General features: G+C 36.4%; 1 protein-coding gene across 2 annotated transcripts; it reads right to left on the bottom strand.

The window, feature by feature from the left end:
- Positions 1–1,943: 1,943 nt before the first annotated feature.
- LOC105045579 (magnesium-chelatase subunit ChlD, chloroplastic) lies at positions 1,944–21,393 on the bottom strand. Of its 2 annotated transcripts, XM_073258144.1 has the most exons (16): positions 21,099–21,217; positions 20,283–20,426; positions 19,992–20,170; positions 18,470–18,554; positions 18,065–18,381; positions 17,722–17,845; positions 13,932–14,024; positions 13,030–13,125; positions 9,643–9,780; positions 9,278–9,478; positions 8,800–8,955; positions 8,403–8,510; positions 5,924–6,058; positions 5,673–5,834; positions 2,315–2,435; positions 1,944–2,245 (listed from the first exon to the last, which is right to left on the bottom strand). In XM_073258144.1, exons 2-16 carry the CDS (start codon positions 20,298–20,300, stop codon positions 2,160–2,162), a joined length of 2,019 nt encoding a protein of 672 aa, XP_073114245.1. In that variant the 5' UTR covers positions 20,301–20,426; positions 21,099–21,217; the 3' UTR covers positions 1,944–2,159. The 2 variants fall into 2 exon arrangements, with proteins under 2 accessions (XP_073114245.1, XP_010922222.1); XM_010923920.4 differs by lacking the exon at positions 20,283–20,426 and having other exon boundaries at positions 21,099–21,393.
- Between the last annotated feature and the right edge of the window lie 1,024 nt (positions 21,394–22,417).

Here is a 22,417-nt window from a genome sequence, read left to right as displayed (position 1 = left end):
TTTGGATCACCAATAGTTGCTTTAATATCTATATAGACGGATGAATTTCTGAATCATCCATGGCTACTTGAGATCTGTAGAAATAGATGAATATCAAGATCATCTACTATTGCTCTAAGATCTATGCAAATAGATGAGTACTTGGATAATCCAAAGTTGCTTTGAGATCTACCTAGGAGTACTAGATCATTCATGGTTGCTTTATGATCTATGCATGCAAATAAATATCTAAATTGTTCACAGTTGCTTTAAAACCTGTGCAAATGAATGAATATACAATCAGAGTTTTTTGGAGTTTTTTTCTCTATTTTTTTTATATGGAGGTGGATAGCCATTTAGAAATTTTATTATGAAATAAGAGTAAAAGAATATACAATTAGAGTTTAACTCCTCCGATGAAGCTTGTTTTTGGTGCTAATTACAAAACTCCAGCAACTGAAAATCAACCAAAAGGACAAAGATGCAAAGCTCTACTTTAAGAATAAACAAAGGTAGAACAACTGTTGTCTCAAACTCTGATTGACAAACGTATTTTTTTGAAGGCTGACCAAATTTATTAAACGCTTGAACCTAAAATTTGTTTGTGCTGGATCCATATTTTCAAATTCTATTTTCATGCATGGTAGATCAACACATAATACTGATTTTTAATCAAAGAATTTTGTAACAACTCTGTAGTTCAATTTTTCAAAAATTATCATTGCTATGCACAAAATTATATTCAAAAATCTGACCAATAATATCATGGTTTCGCTGCATCTAGGTACAACAATCAAATAATTCTCTAATAGTAATATAAGAAAGGCATAATAAATCCTAGGTGGGACTTCCTGCCTCTTTTTCGTTTTTTCCCCCTTTCTGGTTTCTGTTTTTTCATGTTTTTCCCCATCAAATGAAATGTAAGGTGTTCACACTCACCACTTGCTCCAAGAAATATAAGCTTTTATATTTTTTTCCATAATTATTTTTTCCTGTTTCAGAGTTGAGGCAGTATTTTGATGCAACAAATGGTTCAAGAAAAGTCTGAAAAGTGTATCAAGATAGCTTGTAAATTTTCAATTGCTGTCCAAAAGCTCACCTGCTACCTGAATCCATTTACACCCTATTTGTGAATAAATCTGAATAAATTACAGTAATTCAGCCAAGCATCCCTTTTTGGAAACTGGACAGAATATAGCAGGAGAAATATAGGATTGAGATATCCAGCAAAAAGGTTAGGCTAGCCTAATGTTTTTGATAGTCTGATCAAAAATCATATGGAAAGGATCAAATAATTCTATCTACTTAAAAAAGAATATGTACCTCCCTCCTCAAATAAAAAATGTACCTAAATTTATGTAGATTGTAGTTATGTTTTGGTTAACATCTTGCAGAAACCTAACAAGCCTAAATCGTGGCATGCTAGCTTCTCGCGAAGAGATCCTTTCAATCCCACCCAAATTTTGTGGGACAACATGGTCAGGGCACATAAAGGGGCATTGATGTTCACCTATGGTTTCTACTGAAATTTATAAAGCTTGGTACTTCAATGTAACCTAAAATAAATGCTGACAAGCAAAAAATGCTGTCAATCAGATACAAACTTGATTTTCTCAATAGATACCAGACCATACCCTTTTGCTCCGAAACTTTGTACTTATCTGCTATTCAACAAATTTAATTTTGATAGTATCATTCTCAGGCTTCATTCCCACATTAGTGTAGAAAATAAGCGAGGTTGTTTCTTGGAGAAATTTCATTCTGCATATTAAAAACAGATTCCATAGCTCAACTTACTATCCTAGATAATGCTTTTCCAGTCACCACTCCATTCTGTCAGTTGAACATTAATGTAAGTTGCGTATACATATTTCCAAGTGTTTCTTCATGTACCTAAACATTCTTTCCAAGTGCCTGAAATATACTGAAATGTGGAACTAGCATGGCATCGTCCCACTTGAAGCTAACACAAAAAAGTTCACATTCATTCTCCAATGAAGACAGCTTGGTTCATGATCCTGGCCATGAAATAACCGGAAACCAACTGATGATCTGAGCTGACATTCAAAAATGCTTTCTCTAGGCATTCTACCAAAAAATTTCTCTTACAACTGAAATAATCAGATAGAATATAACAACGCAAATGGAAACATTTTGACACATTGGCAATCATGAAGCACTCATGAACTTTTCAAGGCTGACAATGCTTCCTTTGTTGTTCCAGAGATAACCGCATCAGAAGCATTTGGTAAGTAATAATATTTCCCTGCCACAAAAAGGAAGATTAGTGATAGAAAAGCCATCTCAACACCAATATATACTTTGCATAACATACCTTGGGCAATCCGTGCGATCTCCTTGGCAAATCCAGTAGATACAAACTTGTTTTCAGTATCAATAACTAGAAGCGACATCCCTGCTTTGTATATTTTTCCAGCTACATCTAGAATCTCATCCTGGAGGAACAATAATATGTGGAGGATGGAAAAGAAACACAAATTTCTGAATTTCTCAAAAGGGCTTCAGCAACATACACATCCAGAGACTTGTGTAAAGACATGTATAATTGCTTACATACGAAAAGTTTGAATGAACAACACAAATTCACATAAAAGACCGAACTTCTAAGTGCAAGCACATATTGATCATGATATAATTGATGTATCATGTCTTTGATGGGGTTTACCCAAGTATCAAAATGCATAGAATCGTAGAAGTAGATGCACATGCTAAATTTACGGTTCTATGAATGACTCTTTTTTCCTCTTAGTGTCTGCAATAAGAGCAGTGGAGAAAAAAGACAGGGGAACTCTTTTTATGGAGATTCAAAAATAGTGAGATCTAGTGTTCATCGCTTAGTTTGTGATGTACCATTAAGGATAGCAGTGACATTTTCAGGGATTCACATATGGTGAGATATAGTGATCTTTGCTTTAGTTTGTAATGTATCCCTTAGGATAGTGGTGATTTTTTATAGGGACTAACTTATAATGAGACCTAGTGTTGTTTGCTTCATTTCGTCATGTATCTCCCTTTGTGTTTGCATCAGAAAAAATCACTGAGAAATTGTCATTAAAGACCCTAACTCCTTCCTTTATATCACTGGATAAGCTAAGAAGAATTTCAAAATGATGGTAAAGGGAAAGATCACATGAAAGGAAATAATCATTCTAGAATCATCTATTTTGCAAGAAATTTAATTCATCATGTAATAAGAAAGCATATATAACATCCATTAACGATGCATATTTATATATATTATGCAATAAGAAAGCATGATGAGATTCAAATAGCATTTTTATATATAAGTCGAAGTTTTGAAGCAACTAGTGATGGGAATCCACGAATAGGGACCTCAAGAAAGGAGGGGGGGGGCAAGAGAGAGAGAGAGAGAGAGACGTGCATGCATATGGAGGAGAGAGATGGAAGGATATCGATTGCAGCAGTAGTTTTTGCACAAAAAAAAAAAATGCAAATGTGGAAGGGCTTGCGTGAAGTTAGGATTTACATACTTCTTTAAGGTCAGAATCTTCCCTTGTTTCTCACATCATGAAGGGTGCCTAAGATTGCATGGATCCATGCATACAAGCACTATTTAGTCGGCATAACATGACTCTTTTCAGAACTTAAAGCCTTTGCTTTAGGTTTTCTTGGATAATTTTATGTATTTTTTTATTTTTTTTTCTTTTACTATTTCAAACAAGAGAGGTGGGATAAAAATGATTATGCTGCTCTATTAGAAGGATCTACACAAGTTGAAGGCTAGTATTTTACAATTTCTTTTGTGATGTAACCCTCCTTTGAGTTTGTATTGGTAAAGTTAAGACAAACTATAATCTATTTACATTGGCATAATCTAAGAAGAACCCTGTCGTGAAATCAAATAGAAGGAATGATCAAATAGAAGAACTAAAAAAGATTGAGGTGTCGTCCGACATCATTTTCATATTTTTAGAAATGAAAAAAAATAGAAAGTTAAAAATAAAATAAATATGTTTGGTATGGTCAATTATTTTTTGAAAACATAAACATGATAATGTTGGCTGAGGCATTGGTAGTGGTGGTGAAGACAGTGGAGACTACGGTGGGTGGTGGTGATGATGGCAACGAGATGGTGCTAGAAATATGGCATAGATGATAGTGGTGGCCAAGGCATCAACAATGTGGTGGTAATAGCGATGATGGTGGTAGTAACAAAAGTTGTAGTGGCGATGGTGCTGTTAAAGATGGTGGGGTGGCAGCAGTGGTGGCGGCCACAACAATGGTAGTGGAGATGATGATGGGGATGATGGTGGCCATAGAAATGACGACGACAACAGTGCCAATGATGATAGTATTAGTGAAAATGACTGCAGCGACGATGAGGATGAAGAGCGTGGTGGTGGAGATGACAAGAACAGTGGAGGTGGTGTCAGTTTTGATGGTAAAAGACATGAGTTTCTTGTTTTTGAAAATAGTGAAAGTAAAAATTTTTTCCTTCAATTTTTCTAAAATAATAAAAATAATTTCTGAAAATAGAAAATAGAAACAATAGCACCAAACATATTGTTGCCTTGGTTTATCTGACTTTATTCTTTAAAAATAAAAAAATAAGAATCACGAGCAATGGCAACAAGCCTTGAAAAAGACCACTATGACATGGATACCATATTAGAGCTAAAATAAGATATACTCTTTACAAAGGAAATGATTTTTAGAATGGTACTGAAAATAACTTTTTTTAGCTCTGAGACAAACTGTGGGGCACCACTAGTTAGAGATCCCATATAGAGTACTTAGGAAACATTTCCCAAGATTGAAAGCAGGATCTTCTCCAGGAGGGATAGAAATGAAGGGTTCCAGACAAATTTGCAAAAGGGTCTAGAATTAACTCACAGTTACTTGAGTCTGAACCCATTTGCTACCTGACTAATGCTATGATTTGGAACGCATATTTTTGAAATATATCCAACTAATGCTTAACTATATTTCAAAATGTTTTACGGGCATAGATAGGAAACTGCTGTCACATAGCAACTAATCCAGTTATTTTCTTGCTATGTATAACTATGAAATTTTGCAAGCTTAAAAAAGTAAAATATGGGAAACTCTAAACCAAGGTTTTACATCCTAGCAAAATGGAGCGCGTCCTGGCCATCCCATCCCATTCATGTGAAAAAATGGGATCAGGATAGGTTTGGGACTCCGAAACCTATCCATGCAAGGAGTGAAGAAGAAAGAGAAAAGAATGAAAGGAAGGAAAGGTGAAGAAAAGAAAAGGTAAAAAAAAGAAAGAAGAAAAATTAAAAAAAGATAGGAAGAGAGAAAGAAAAGGAAAGAAAAGAAGGTAAAAGAAAAGAAAGAAAAGACGGAAAGAAAGAAAGAAAAAAAAATAAAGAAGAAAGGAAAGAAGAAAGGGAAGAGATAGAGGACATCTACCGAAATGCATGATCGGGATTACTACCAGGATAGGATGAGACAGTAGGGCATCCCATCCTACAGAATTTAAAATCTTGTTTTGAACATTGCATAATATGATTCCAGAAGCTTCTTAACAATTTTAAAAATGACATGAATAGTGAAAATCAATTTTTTTCATGTTCTTACCTGAAATAAATAACTAGTCATAAAGTCAAAATATTTAACTTTAACAAAAAAAAGGATTGATCATTTGTTATTTAATCTCTGTATTACCATCTAAGTTATGATACTACCTTTAATTCTTGAGCAGAAGGTTTATGAGCATCAGCTGAAGTTGCAGCTTCAGGGTCAGTGGATCTTTTCAGTGATACATTAGCCCTTCCATCAGTAATGGCAACAATCATAACACGTCCAACATCCCCACTCTTTTCAGCATTTAGTCCAACTCTAACAGCCTTATAGAGAAAACACAAAATCGACCAATGTAACTTGAGTAACATAAAAGTGGTCATAGAAGAAATTAAAGAATCATTTATTGGTATACCGTGCTAAGGCCATGTGCTAAGGGAGAACCACCACCACATGGGAGCCTCTCAAGGCGTTTCCTGGCCATTGCTATTGACCTTGACGGAGGTAAGAGAACTTCTGCATAATCTCCACGAAAAGGAATGATAGATACCTGACAGAAAGCAATAATAAGTTATATAAAAGAATTAGGATAGAGCTGAATTTCATACATGTTTTTTTTCTTTTTTTTTTTTTTTGGTGGGGGGGAGGGTGTTGTTGGGGCATGGAAATTAGCCCAGCTTGATCAATATATCATGCAGCAAAAACACATTTCTGGTTTGATCTTCCCTGCTGGGATGGCCCAATTATCTAACAAAAGCTGTTCTGTTGTACAATTAGAAAAGTAGAACAAAACATGAAGTGATTACATCCAACAGCTAGGATCATTAAGCAAGGTTAGACTTATAAAATAGAAACAACAAAATGAAATAGGGAACCATCAGATCTACAATTCAAAGTGACAAGGTCGTAAAGCTATTCCAAAAAATGGCTAAACATCAAACCTTTTTCCCCAAAATATCAAGTTACAATATGAGCAAATTTAAACAGTAATAGGCAAACAGAATCCCAACCAACAATATAGTATAACACTTATTGCTTTAGTTTTAGAATTTCTTGCAATCCCAGTGTTATATATTGAATGTGTATGTCATAATTTAGATCAGTTTTTAGAGTATTGAAGCATCTAAGGCAGGGAAGTTATGTGCCAAAAGGTAATAAACAGTTGCTAGAAGTTGGCTTTAACTAAATTTATCTAATGTAATTCCACATGATCAAGTTGACTTTTATTTATCAATACTTAATCTTATGCAGGAGAAATTTCCATACGACATTATACATAATCCACACCTATGTTCAGGTAGATCCAAAGAATATGAGTGCAAAGCAGAGAGTAGTCAGATGATGAGGATCTTGAGCACTGTCTCCATTGTAATTTTAAAAGCTAAAATATGAAGGTTGCATGAAGCAAGGCCATCAATGTGTGGTATTCTAGATTTTGAAATGGATGAGGTATTAGCTTTTAATGGCTCAAATCCCAAAAGTGCTCAATGAAAACAACAACTAATATAAACTAAACAGGCAAAGTAATGAACATCAGGCAAGCAGCAGATGGAAAGATGGCAACAGGAATTCACTTAAAGGGCTGAAAGCACAATCAGAAACTATACGACTTAAAGGAAAGGTACTGGGTTCGAGAAAAAGATTACCGCATTAAATGACAGCCTCATCAGAGAATCACAAACAAGTACATGAAGGGGCCCGATAAAATTGAAATTTCACAAAGATATATTTTCTATAAATATTAGAATATGAGAAGAAATGTCCTAGAGTACTGGGTAAAACTCGAAAAGACAAGCCAAATCATTCTGGACAATTCAGAGGATAAGGATTTGATAGCTTGTAGGTGATGCAAGGGTCAAAAATCAAAATGCCCTACTGATTGTGATATGGTTCGTTGAAGGCCAACAATAAGCAAGAAGAATAGACTAAGACAGTATTCATTAGCTTATGACCACTAGGAATAATATTGTGCATGGGTGTTCTTGCTTGGATTTAGCCTGCAGCGGTAGACACCCAGCCCAAGCTCAGCCCAAAGACTTAAAATTGTGCTTGGGGTAAAATTTGGCTGGTCCAAGTTAACAAATAATAGATAACTCCCTTCATCCCTTTCATTCATGATTTGATGAGATCGATGAGTGCTTCAAGGAACAATGACTCATTATGGCTTAAAAAAAAAGGGCAAGTTTTTCTAGTGTTGTATCTATACCATATATCTGATGTGTATACCTAATATCATATAAATATTATACAACTATCAGACTATGCTGCACTGGGTTATCAGGCTCACAAACCACTGACTCAAGCCCAGATCAGCTTCACATTATATTTTATGGATTTTTTAACGTGTATGTCTAAATTATAGTTCATTACCATTCATTCATACCCCATTTTACATCTGCAATATTGGCATACACACTCATATCCATATTCCTTATATGTGCCCATGATTCATACATTTGCAAGGATTTTTTTTGTTTATCCAGAAAAGAAAAAGGATTTTATTAGCAACTTGTCACTTATATGATGGAATTTGTCAGATAAACTTCAAATATTAGATCATATAATGACAAAATAGTGGGTTTGGTACGAGGTAGATAAATTTTCATTGGTTTATGTTATCTTTGGGCCTTCCTTTGTATTCCTTGTTTTTGAAATGAAAAGATGTGGGAATCTGGGACCCTTTTATCACTTGTTTTGCATTAGGACAGAAGAAAGACCATGTGTGGCTTTTCTTCTCATTCTATGATCAGTTGATGTTCAGAGAATGCAATAATTTTTCTTAAGTATTCTAACTTGTTTCATGATTTGTGGAGTTTTCAATTTATTGTGCATCAGTGTCTATTGTCAGAAAATAATTTAGACAAGCAAGATCTAAATAAAACCAATGTTCCAACCTGATCTCTACTTGTATAGCTTTCTGCTAGTAGTTGCAGTGCTGCACCTTTGGCGTTCTGCATACGGTTCAATGCCATGCTTCCACTAGCATCAACTACAAAAATTACCTGTCAGAAATAGACATTGTTAAACAAATCTCAATTGTTACAGAAGACTGCAAAATAAAGTCTGATAGTTTCACATCACAGTGCTGCTCATATTTTTTTCATGTAGAAAAATTTTCACAAGAAAACTGTAAATAAGACCGACCAGCAAATGTTCTGCCCAAATTAATCTGTCCACAATCAAAAAGGACCAATAGTTCTTAATATGATTTTCAAGATAATTCATCAATTACAAAGTGAAGCAGGAACAGAAAGAAAATGGTAGAAGTTAATCTAATCCATATTAACATACCAGGGCACCTGCTTTCCGGGCCATTCTTTTTGCTCTCATATCAGTTTTCTCTACAAAAACTTTTTTCGTCTTGTTAATGTCTTTCTCCCTTCGCAGTTTTTGATATGGAGCAGCTGCTCTTAGTGTTGCATCAACAGCCAGTCTCTTTACAGGACCCTGCATAAGTTTTTACCATTTTACTGTGTTAGAACCTATTTAACAACCAATGCAACATGTTATGGAGAATTCAGCAAAGCAAATATTTGAATCTCTAGACAAAAGCAAGCAAACATATCAGCTAATTACAGCTTCTTATATTCAACAAAAGATGGAAAAAATGATTATACTGTACATGATAGAATCTTCACAACACATTAGACCTAACAGTAACAACTTCCATAGGGACAGCCAACAGGAAATAAAAAAAATCAACTACCCAAGATGTAGAAAAGGGAATTTAATAGCCATTAGTTTAGCTCTACAGCAGAAATAGAGAAACCTTTGGAAGCATGGACTTTATATATCTGCCTCTATCCTCTGAGAATATAACATTCTTGGCTCGCCCAGCTTTTCCCCGCCGTCTCTGTGCTTGTTGTGCAAAGAATAGGAGCTTCTCATCTAATATCCCCCCTTCAGCATCAAAGATAAACTCATCAGGTATTTGCTGCTCCTGTTGCTCATTTTCTTGGTCATTGTCCTCCTGTTCACAAAGGGAAAGCTTTTAAGTTTTCTAGTTTCAAATTTCTAATACCTTGGACAGGCACATGCATGTGATAAGACTGACAGGATGGCAAGAAGATATCACTACTCAACAAACCAGAAAGATTTTAAAACATAATTAGATGTTTAAAGTGTTTTATACACCTCTTGATCTTCTTCCTCATTTTGATCCTCTGCAGAGTCTTGACTCTGTGGAGGCGGCGGTGGTGGTGGAGGTGGCTGATTTTTCTGTTCTTGTGGGTTTTCATTGACAGTCGACCGGGGTAAAATAACTAGCTCTACCTGCAAAAGGTAAGCATGTAATCTTATCATTGAAAATTTATGATGCTACCTTGTCAAGAGTAAAGTACCGATCAAAAACACATTTAAATTGGTGGTCCAAAGACCAGCAACTTAAATTATACATAAATCTGTAATAGTTTAGGAAATAAACCAAAGAACCAATCATTTGAGTACCAAAATGATGTTCTTAGATGCAAATGAGACTATTATTTTAGAGTAATCTCAGGACTCAAAACCCTATGAATCACACTTCTTGAAGCAAAATGAAGTGATGGATACTGGGGACTGCTCAGAATTACCATAAGAAAGTTGACAATGCATCCACACTAAATCATCTAATCTAAAGCAGATTTAATATCTTTATCAACCAATTTTTCCCTAGAACACTCAGATATGATCACAGCATGCTGCCAGTTGACACTTTTGTACAATATCTATGGCAAATAGGGCCTTTGCTTATAATATCTAATGCCATCATTATCTGCAAAGGAAAAATAAGCAGATTTCATATCTTTATCAACCACTTTTTCCCTAGAACACTCAGATATGATCACAGCATGCTGTCAATTGACATTTTTGTACAATATCTATGGCAAATAAGGCCTTCGCTTATAATATCTGATGCCATCCTTATCTGCAACTGAAAAATAAAAAAAGGTTTCTGTATCTAAACAATTTTATTTTCAGGATCTCATGATCTACAAACAATAACATGATTGAAAGAAGCCTAAACAGTCGGGACCTCATCCCTGAATAAGGATCGAATGGTATACTCAGATCAAGATCCATATAATTGATTTATGATCCTTTAGATCACGCAATCCAAGTGGTTTGTTCACATATTAGATCATGTTGGAACAATCCAATATTTTATGATTCATTTGACATTTAGAATGCCATAAGAGTGTCAATCCTGTTTGGGATTTAAATTCTAAGAATAAAGAAAAGAAGAAAGCCAGGAGTCTGGCAACCTAAAAGCTAAGACCATGTTTTCATGCAAATTTATAGGAGCATAATTCTCATACTTATGATACCTTATAAAGTTTGACTATAACGTGAGGAAGAAAATTTATTTTCTTCTGGTCAGAGGGAAAAGGAGGAGATTCTAAATATTGAAGTCACTGGAAATATAGTTCACCTTTATTTCTTAATGAGCTCGATCAATCATACCATTTCTGTGATGTTTAGATATCACAAAGACAGGCATGCTAGTATACAAAATATTGAACTACTAGACATGACTTCATGTTCTATTGGACATGCTATAAATGGACATATGGTAGTAGAGACTCAATTTATTATGTTTTATGAGATAAATATTTTGTATTTTGTCATCTAACTTACAACCAACCATGCTTCAATTTTTATTTTATTATCTTTATTTTTTTTTAAGAAATTGAAGGAATCTTATAATCCAAAATCTAACCCATGAAATGAACCATCTGTCCCCATCTACAATTTTATGAGTCCATCCAAATCTAAACATTTGTGAACAAGCTCTAATCCAAATTAAAATTGTGTCAAGGAGAAGCTGATAACCCTGCTTATTCCATGTATATGGGGTCAGCTTAAAGGACCAAGAGATGGTCCATCAAAGCTAAATAATGCTTCAAGGTTATTTTCCATCTTTTATTAACCCTTAGAATTGCTGCCAGATTCGTAGAGAGATGCCTTCCAAGGAACAGTACAAGGCAGTTGGCAAATAAGGAGATCATCATTGCAGCTATGGAGCATTGTCCAAGACTCCAAGGTTCCAGTACTTAGAGTGTATGTACTATGTGCTTAATTCACTCACTTGTTCTTTCTTGCCAATACTTATGACGATAGTGATTGCATTCCACGCATATTTACATACTTTGGGCTAAGGATTCAGGTTCTTCAAGACGTCCCACGAGTCACCGGGATGGGGTACCATCTCATGTGTCAGGACAGGATCATCCCGCCATTATCCCAACATTCCGATCAGGACATCTTGGGACATTCTCCATCACAAGTCTCAAGACAAGATGGGACAGCCCGTCCCACAAGATTTGATACTTTGATCTAGGCTGCTGCCTTAACAAGTACTTCATTTTCTATATTTGGTGATGCCTAATATCACTAGACATGAAAATAGTCAAGACAAAGTGGAAAGGTATCATTGTTTGATATGGTAAACTAAATTCATCTGTAAGGCACAAATTATGGTCAGACACTTTGGGACAGAATCCCATGGAGAAATCACAGCAAAACAGAAAATTTTCAGTCATAAAAAATGTTCTACAGAATTCGCATATATAAGCTATTAAGAATATTACCCATCTTTCTTCTACCTAAAGAAATGCAGTCAAAATACTTGAGAGACCTTTTAGACAGGATAGAGAATCTATACTACACTTTATAGCAAGTTCCTGAAGTGAGCACCTTACCAGTTCTACTTTTGATTATCCCACCTTTTTTACTGCTTTAAGCTTTCCATGATACTTTAATAGGTTGTTTCTGAACAAAAAATATGTAATTCTTATGATCAGCTCCCTTTCAACAAGAAGAAAACAAATGTGAGAAAGCTCATGAAAATGTGCATCAGCATCAAATCTGCCGCTACACCAGCAAAGTATCCCCTTCCTATAATTAGAAATAACAAAAGGGATTGACATCATCCACCGTTATAGAGTAGACATAATGTCCTACTCTGAAGCATTGCAACATTAAAGCTTAAGCTCGTTAAGATATATAAATTTAATATAAGTAACATTACTGGAAATTTTATTGACTATGTTTATTGTATGAACAGAACATAATTTATCTTGCAATATATCTAAATCTGTATATATGGTATTTACTCTAAAGCAATGCATCTTTTTAGGATCAAAGTTATGCAGATAATCATGAGAAACATGCTAGAAAGTATCAATGGAAGGTGATGCATTTATTAGTGGCCTGACATGGCTGCCAGTACAATTGAATCATAATAGCTTTTGCATGCAAGATATAAAATGATTGTTGTTGTTTACCAATTTTGACAATAAAGGAATCAAGAATGTGAAAGGGTATGCTTGTCCATAATCCCTTGACGCAAAGGAGAACAAATCAAAGTCGGTCATGCTTCATATAACAACAAGACCTGGATGTAGGTGAATCATTTCTACTTGAAGCTCTCTATCACTTCTATAAATGTGGTATTATGAAAAACAATTATATGACAAATGGATATATCTTTCAAGTTTCAACATTAATTTTGTAATAATGAATACCAGAAAGATACTTAACTGCTTTCTTAAGGTCATCCACATTGACTTTTTCACGTCCCTCCAAAGCAGCTAGGCATTTTGCCACTCGAGCAGCGTATAACTCAGCTCTATGTCCCTGCAGATAGTCACCATTTTTTATAGGGAAGAACTAACTACATACATTTTGCAGAAGCATATATTTTGTAATTTGTATCTTATGAAATAAGCACAAAAATTTACAAGTTTATGCTGTTCTACAAGATTCGAGCATGTACGATTATTCAGAAGAACAAATACTCCAGTAGTAGGAAGAGTCAAGCCATATGCATATTCATAGCCAAAATTGACTAGAATGAAGAAATGTTGTAAGTCGTAACTAATGCAAAATATGTCCAATGAAGAGCATAAGAAGTTTGTAAACAAAAGTATCAACAAAGAAAATTATCTTGATTTGAGTGCAAAATATTATTGTGTATACACCATATTGAAGGGAAAAAACAACTTTCATAACAAAGAAAATTATCTTGGTTTGAATGCAAAATATTATTGTGTATACACCATATTGAAGGGGAAAAAACAACTTTCATTACTGGGCATGTGCCCAACAACCTGCACCTATGGCTCCTTGCAATGCTTAAAGAAACATACTTCATGGTCGTAGGAGTCTATGACATATTGGCATCATTTAAAGAAGATATCACCACGCAAAGAAAATCTTGGTGATGAACAAAAAAGCCATTTAAATACAGATGTATCCAAGAAGAGAGATTTTTTTTAGCTTCACTTAAGAATACATATGCATGTGCATACACATGTATAAAAACTAGAAATGAGTCACTGAGATATAAGGATCTAATCGATAAGAATACATGGGCCAACAAAAGGCAGCATGTGGTACTGAAAATAACATTCAGTGCTAAATTAAGAGTTCCATGTATGAACCTGACAACCACCTCGTAGTGATTCCATGACTAGGTAGTTCAGTTGCTCTCTGCTGATGGTTATGTCTTTGAGATACTCTCTTGCCAAAATGATCTGCATTGCCAAAGATTGTGAAGTTCAGCCCTTCAATGCCTGAGTAAATTATTTACTCCATTGAAATAACCCAAGTAGAATATGAGAGCATAGTTTTTTAACTTAATTTACATGTTAACGCAAGCATTGTACTAAAACAACTACAAAAACTTATTATACAAGCAATAAATCAATGCTTGGCCCATGTGCAAAGCTTCAGTAATTGATCAATGCAGCTTTTAGCCAAAGAGCATCGAGTATAGCACGAGTGAAATAGGTGGAATTAAATTAGTGTCCTATGGTCAACATGTCAGGTGGACTCATCACAGATGCAACATGCAATGCAGAACTTAGGTATAATTAGAATTGTTAAGATATTCAAATCATCACACATCTTTTTCCAGTATATGAAGCAGCTACAAAACACAACCCTAAATCACAAAGGCTCTATAAGAGGATTGAGCAGATTTTCTATGACTAGCTCTATCAAAGAGACATTAACCCTAGAAGAACTAGTGCCGAGTTACTGAGAAATGGAACCTAGAAGCTATACCTGGACCCTTTGGCTCCCTCCAAATCCCAGCATTTGATACTTAGAAATAGGTATGGCATGCATTTGACCCTTAAATGTTGGTCTGCAAGAAAAGTTCCTTAACAGATCATTTCAACCAAGGATCTATCATGTAAGCACCATTATGAACTGGTCTTTGTCAGTCATGCTGGTAAGATTCTAGTACTGGCACCTCATTTTTGTGGTGCTGGCACCTCATTTTGTGGTGCTGGCACCAAGAGGCATATTGTACCATAGTGGCTATCATTGACATGCTTTAACCCTTCGATCAGCATTATACTCATACATGCACCTGATGCTCATACACAAGTCCATCTAACATAGCCTAGAAGACCAGTTTGTGAGTGGAGAAATCTAGCTTAGTGGTTGTTCATTAAATTCACAAAACCAAGGATGAACCATTAGTAAAATTCAAGCATACCAATCAAAGGTTTGATAGAAGAAAGAAGATGGCAGGATTACGCTCATTTTTGAAAATCAATGATAATTGTTGTTATTTTCAAGATCTGGCATAGATATTTGAGAAATAGACAGCAGTTTTTAGAAGAGAAACAATCTATCACAAATGGGACTCTATCCATATCCAGCAAGATTTGTATAAGAATATAAATATATGAATATATACAAAAAGAAGATCAATGGAGGTAGAAGGGAAAATAAGGAGAGTATAGGAATCAAATTGAAAACTAGGTTACTGATGGCATATTATTTGCAGCTTTTATTTGATTAGCAGGACCATAATGGTGGTAATTACATTATCAAAACCCATATGGCAGTCAGTCACTAATACATGCTCTCTCGTAAGACATGACAAGTATACTGTTAGAAATAAGGTTCAGACATATAACTACATAACCAATAGGGCCTCTATGCTTCTCATATAGGCAAAATTGGCAAGAATCTCAATAAGGAACATGAAGTTCAGAACTTCTTATTTTATACATGGACTGGCATCCAAGCTTGGAATGACACTTATTATTGAACCCTTGGCCTTCAGTAATATGCAAAAAATTTTGACACCTTGACTTCAACATTTGATAGTCCCTTTTTTTTGTTTACCTGTTCTACAGATAAGCAGAATCAACTTTGAATTTGCTTCTTGATCTCATGGCAGACAGAGAAATCCCAGCCATATTATAACAGGGAAATCCTGGCTGAAATCAAGATGAGGGCAGGGGTTGAGGCCTCGAGCCCAGATCCTCGGTAGCAACCTATAAAGACCTAAACAACTACACTAGTTGCCATCCTTTCTCATGGCAGGCAGATTAACTGTACAGAGGCAGCATTTCTATTACAAGATAGATTCCCTGTATATTGTAAGTTGTAACCATCAGAACATTATAATAAGATCAGAAAATAACAAGTAGCAGATTATTATATTAGGTTGCAGCATACTGGAGCAGATAAGAGAACAACTGAAGAAGTTTTAAGAAGAGAAAGAAAAAAGAGAGGAAATCATATTAGGAAGAAGGGAAGAGGCTGAACGTTCCTGACTTAAGGAAAAAAATATTGTCTAGTCATAGGGCTTCCTATAAACTTTATGTCAGTTATTTGCAAGCATCTTTGATTTGTTTTAGAAGTCTTAAAAACAGAAAGTAAATCTAGTTGAATAACCCATCAACCAAGCATATTTTGTCCCTTTATTGAATCTAATTGAAAACCATATTAAGGACAGATATTACTGCTTATGCATGCGCCAACTAGTATTGTTCAGGGTGTCCATGACTCGCTTCCAGGTTGCAACTAGAAGAGTTAAAAATCACAAGGATTGGCCAACTTCAATATAGTGAAACTGCTCCTTAAATTTTTCAAATTATCCTTACACTCATGAATTGACTAGATGGTGGACTACTCTATCCACCGGTTCTTCTTTCCTTATCTACTTTATGGGCTCTAGATAGCGGACTTGGTCACAACATCCTGCATTATCCTGCGCTTCTTTAGATGAGCAAACTCTCAGTATGCAACATACCGTGAATTTGTTTGATAATGTTACTAGCATTTACTTGTCTTTTTCACTGTCCCTTTTTATGTATTTTGATCTCATTTTACTTAACAATCATCCATTTATAACATTCTTACTGTTTTGGTGCTCACACTCAATAAGCTCAGACACACATACATACATATAACACACACACACACACACACATCCATTTATAACATATACATACATATACACACACACACACACACATACATACATACATATACACGCATATATATATACAGAATGTTTACTGATCTGATTATGCTTTGCACTTCAACAATTCTTATTCAAATTACCACAAAATCTCAATGCATTTCTCATGCTGTTCAAACTGACAAGAATTTCAATCTAATCAAATTAATCTCTAGAACCAAACTCATTTGAAACTAGTTGTATGTGGTTTGCAGTGATTTGCTTCTAACAGAGAATTTGAATGCCTGTGGTAGTTGAATATTGTTTCAAGAATTAAATTAAATTTACAAAAAAAAAAAAAATCTATGCACTAGGCCCAAGTCGCTGGAGATGTTATGACAAGAGGAAAGAATATTTAGGGCTGATATCATACTAATGATACTAAAGAGTTCAAATGCAATGACTCCTATAATTCTGAGAGGATAAAGTTTAACAGCCAAAATTCAACTTTAGGAAACTAGTGGTACAGAAAGTTATAATCTTAGTGTTTTTACTAGTCTATTTGCTGTCTGACGAATGTTCAGAGGGTCACTCCTTCATTGCATGAGTTTCAACTGTGACCATATGGTAGATATCCTTACTTAAGAACTGGCTATATAGGTTTCATAGTAGGCCACTCTCTTGCCTGAATATGTCTTGCCTAGGCATTCAGCACACATTTTTAGACAGTTGATCTCAGGCTAACCGGTTATAGAATCCTCTTAATCAGACCATGGCACCTTCCCAACATAGAATGCTGATCCATAGCCAAACCCCATATTTGAAGAGAAAATGCTTTGATGGTGACGTCATGATGATGGAGATGATGATTACATATGGAATGCTTTAATAGTAAACTTGGATTTTAAAATCATATTCTTATGCAAGTCATATTATATGATTCATAAAGTTATTTCATATGATCATATCCTCACTTATCTATCATATCTAAGAGCCAACCTTGGCTAAAATATTTCAAATAGTACCTGAGTCTTTGCAAATTCAGTTTCTTCTTCTACCATTTTGAAAACCTCCTTGCTAGACTCCTGAAACTGTGTCGCAATACCAACAGCTGCAACCCGGTCATCACAACTCATTCGAAGATCTGCACTGCAGAAAAGGAGCTCTTAGAGGAAGACTAATAAGGTCAAGACTAAGAGCTAACTTGAGAATGTGAGATAGAATGATGACACTGTATTTCTCCTATCATGTGAGGGAGATAGTTACTAGTTATATGACAGCACTTCTAAATTTGAAGATATCAAGGCCAACGACTTGTAACACAGCAATAAGTTTAGCATGCAAATATCCCAAGGAGGTTTTTAGTACCTTAGATTTATTGCAATACGATCAAGTAAGTGTTCACGTACAGATCCTTCCTCAGGGTTATAGGTAGCAATAAGAAGAGGCTTGCATGGATGTCGAAAGCTTATTCCTTCTCTTTCCACAGTGTTAACTCCATCAGTCAGAACATTAAGCAGCAGATTGCTAATACTCTCATCCAAAAGGTTTATCTCATCAACATATAGAACACCTCTATGGGCTTCTGCAAGGAGGCCTGGCTGAAATACAGTTGTTCCTGATTTCACAGATTCCTCAATATCAACAGATCCTATTAGCCTATCTTCCGTGACACCAAGTGGAACCTGTGACAATTTTATAATTGGCATCATTATAAACTTGAGGTAAGGAAAATACTATTGATGATGTCAAATTTTGTGTGACAGACAATACCTGCACAAAAGGTGTCTTGACAATCTCTGTCTTGACATTACCAGCAGCATCATATTCAACTCGATCAGCTAGACCGTCTTCCCACCTAAAATATGTCTATAAATCAGTTGGCAATCGAAAATAAACGTAGGAAAATGTTTCAAGCTATGCATAACAAAGCATGAATTAGTTGACTAAAATCTCTACAATTATTAGGATCTTTTGGCAGAGTAAAAGACAATAACAATGTAAGCAACATTCTTCTCAAAACTTACCATTATTCAATTCCGACAGTTTCACAACACTTGAAAGAAACATTAGTTGCAAGAAATTTGATAGATTAAAGGACAGCATAATAGATGAATCATGAAATATATCAAACTCAATATACTTTTCTACAGCATATTGAATGACTAAAAACAAGCATACATGGGAATTAAATAACACTACAAATTTGAAATAATATGTAACGACATAGGACTTGCTTAGGGACCCCACACTCCCAATATCCACCATATTTGGGAATTGGGACTAAACACATGCCCCATGCAAATCCTCATAGATTGCTTCTCCCTGTTTAAGGCCTAGTGTCCTTGCCAAGGAAGGGTCCAATCACCATGACTGGCTCGTGTTTAGCTCCAAAAGGGCCCATACTGCAGTGTCCCCTAGCCACATGGGCTATGGCTGGTTAGATCCGATACCATTTGTAACGATCCAGGACCTCAATCAGAAAGGGCTACCCAAAAGGTTATTAACCAAGGTTCTTTGCCCTACTTATGTACCCAAGAGCTTCCCAATACACACCAACATTGGACTAAGCATACACCACCACATGGGTCCAAATGATATCATAATAGCTATCCTAGACATATTCATATGTACCGATGACCAAAAGCAACTATTACAAAAGAGTTTTATATTCGTTAAACAAATTAAAGGACATTCACCAAAGCTTAGAAAAGTTCTATCATAAGTTATAACAAAGTAGATTCATCAAAAAATGAGGAAAAATAGTTTGTTGTCTTTTTTTTGCATATAACGCTTATACCTGCTTACAAAAACATTGCAATAAAAAGAACCCTTTGAACCCCAACAGATGTAAGATTAACAAAGGATTGCTGTTTCATCAGTGCAAAATACAGTACTTTGATCAGAATGATGATGTTACAAAGTAATTTCAATTTATCTACTACACACAATATGTTCAAACTTATAAGAAATGAATTGGTGTTTTTGAATATTAAATAAACCATCCTGATCGCAAGTTGACCCACCTTAACAAAATCAATAGTAAGATTATGTTCAATGGAGTGAGCATCCTTCTAAGTTTCAGAGTCATACACATATCCTTCTAGTTTTAATGGGAAATAAAGTTAACTATTTGATTTTAGAACAGTAGTAGTAGGACAATCTCAGATCCATGCAGTGTAGGATTCAGGATAGAGGCTCTAAATGAATTTAGATGGGGCCTTATAGTGAATTAAGCTAGAGCATTTATAGACATTTACAGCACAAAGTAGAACAAAGCATTTGGTGACCTTACTCTTCCGGGCAATTGGGATCTGCATTTGCTATTGAACCATCAACTACTTCAATAGGTGGAAGCATGGCATGCAAACCACGCGCCATCACTGTCTTTGCTGTTCCACGCTTACCCGAGATGGCAATTCCTCCAATCTTACAATCAATAGCCCCAAGCAATAAAGCTGTTTTTATTGCATCCTATGCCACGAAGAACAAGCACAAGCACAAATAGCAACTTAGCTCCAATAATGCAGCAACCATCCTAAAAACTGAAACAGTAATGTGCATAGGAACTTCAATATGGGAGTACCATTAAGAAGACCACCATAATGGCACAACGATAAACCAACTAAAGGAACACATACTGACTTTCATGCATATCAAGTATGGATCCATTTCATCATAGTTTGGCGTGTTTGTATGACTGGCTATCAGCCAAATATCCACCCTCCACCTTTCCCATCCAAGTTGGGGACAAGAAATGGTAGAGTTATGAGAAACATTGTAACACCAAACACAAACACACAATAAGCATTGTAACAAAAAAAGAAAGAGAGAGAGAGAGGGAGAGAGAAGAAATCAAACCAAGAAAACGAGAAAACAATCCAAAAGTACCACAATCCACATCAAACTAACATCATTAAAAGCACATCTGCTCAGCACCATAAACTTACAATAGAACCATATTCAAGAAAGATAAGGGAAAAAGGAGCCACATTTACAAAGGAGGCATCTTTGGGTATTCCTGAAAGACAAAGAAAACCAGAAATTTCAACAGTTCACTGCCACCCGACGAAGAAGACCATAACTCACATTAAACCTATCATCGCTAAATCCAAATTTAAATTTCTAGAGATCAGAAACTTTAAATTAATGGAGCATAGGATAATGCTAAACAAGGATATGAAAAAAAGAAAAGAACAGTATTCAGAAGGGAAGTATCTTTGGTCATTCCCGAAATACCAAACCGAAACATACCCTCAACAAACGAAAAAAGAAATCAAGAAAACCAGAAGTTCCAACAACTCATTCCAAAGAAACTCAAATAATACCGAAACTCACTTCCCAAGACCAGAAACATAACCGAGATTGTGATAGGAAGCAAATGAAAAGAGTCGCATTTCACCTGCCCAACAACAGCGGCCAAGGGGAAATACTGCCTTCCGTACGGCGTGGGCTCCAAAGGTTTCCCCACTGGCGCGGAGACAGCGCCATTGGTGGACTCGATGGTTGCGGCCAACGCGAGTATCGGACGAGAGAAAAGGGGTCGTCCGGCAGCTCGATTACGAGGGCGTGATGGTTTCTTCGAGGACGGGAGAAGAGAGCGCGGTTTGAAAGCGGGGAAGAAGACGATAGCTTGGAGGGGAGCGAGAGAGGAAGCGGCCATGAGAGCTCTCAGCCGATAAAGAGCGGAAACGCCCTCGGCTCTCTTATCTTCCCCAAAATCTGCTCGAGGCGTGCTGTGACCCAGACTGACCAATCAAAGCATGCCATGAAGACAAAGTGTGCTGGCCCACAGCAAGTATTTTAAGTCTGCGCATATCTCACCATGCTTAAACCCATTTTAATTTGTTATTTTGCTTACTGAGCTAACACAGCTCATTAATATTTTTTCTATTTTTTAGGACATTACTAATAATTGCTCTAGACATGAAGGAGAGTGTGTTAGATTTAAAAATATTTGAGTTATTCAGATTTTTAGTTTAACTTAATTTAATTTTATTTTATTTTTTGATTGAAATGAAATACTATGATTTATGTTACGTGTTGGGTATAAAATATCCACGGCCGAAGTTCTCGGCGGGATTAACCCTTGCGGGCTCCGCCCACAACTCCAATCTCAAGGAGGACTTCGCCCGGACTCCTACGGGAGCCGGGCTCTGTCGCCAACTTCAACTGGCGGTAGGCTCCGTCCGGACTCCCACGGGAACCGGACTTTGCACCTGACTTTAATTGCAGGAGGACTCCACCCGGACTCCTACGAGAGTCAGGCTCCGCCCACAACTTCAACTCCGAGAGGACTCCGCCCGGACTCCTACAGGAGCCGGGCTCCGCCCACAACTCCAACCTCAAGGAGGACTCCGCCCGGACTCCTACGGGAGCCGAGCTCCATCGCCAACATCAACTGTCGGTAAGACTCCGTCCGGACTCCTACGGAAGCCGGACTTTGCACCTGACTTTAATTGCAGGGGACTCCGCCCGGACTCCTACGGGAGCCGGGCTCCGCCCACGACTTCAACCGCAAGGAGGACTTCGCCCAGACTCCTACGGGAGCCGGGCTCCGTTGCCAACTTCAACTACCGGTAAGCTCTGTCCGGACTCCCACGGGAGCCGGACTTTGCATCTGACTTTAATTACAGGAGGACTCCGCCCGGACTCCTACGGGAGCCGGGCTCCGCCCACAACTTCAACTCCGAGAGGACTCCGCCCGGACTCCTACGGGAG

The sequence above is a fragment of the Elaeis guineensis genome, chromosome 5 (genome assembly GCF_000442705.2).
Source record: "Elaeis guineensis isolate ETL-2024a chromosome 5, EG11, whole genome shotgun sequence".
In the NCBI taxonomy this organism is placed as follows: Eukaryota; Viridiplantae; Streptophyta; class Magnoliopsida; order Arecales; family Arecaceae; genus Elaeis; species Elaeis guineensis.
This window is presented reverse-complemented; position numbering and strand designations above follow the sequence as displayed.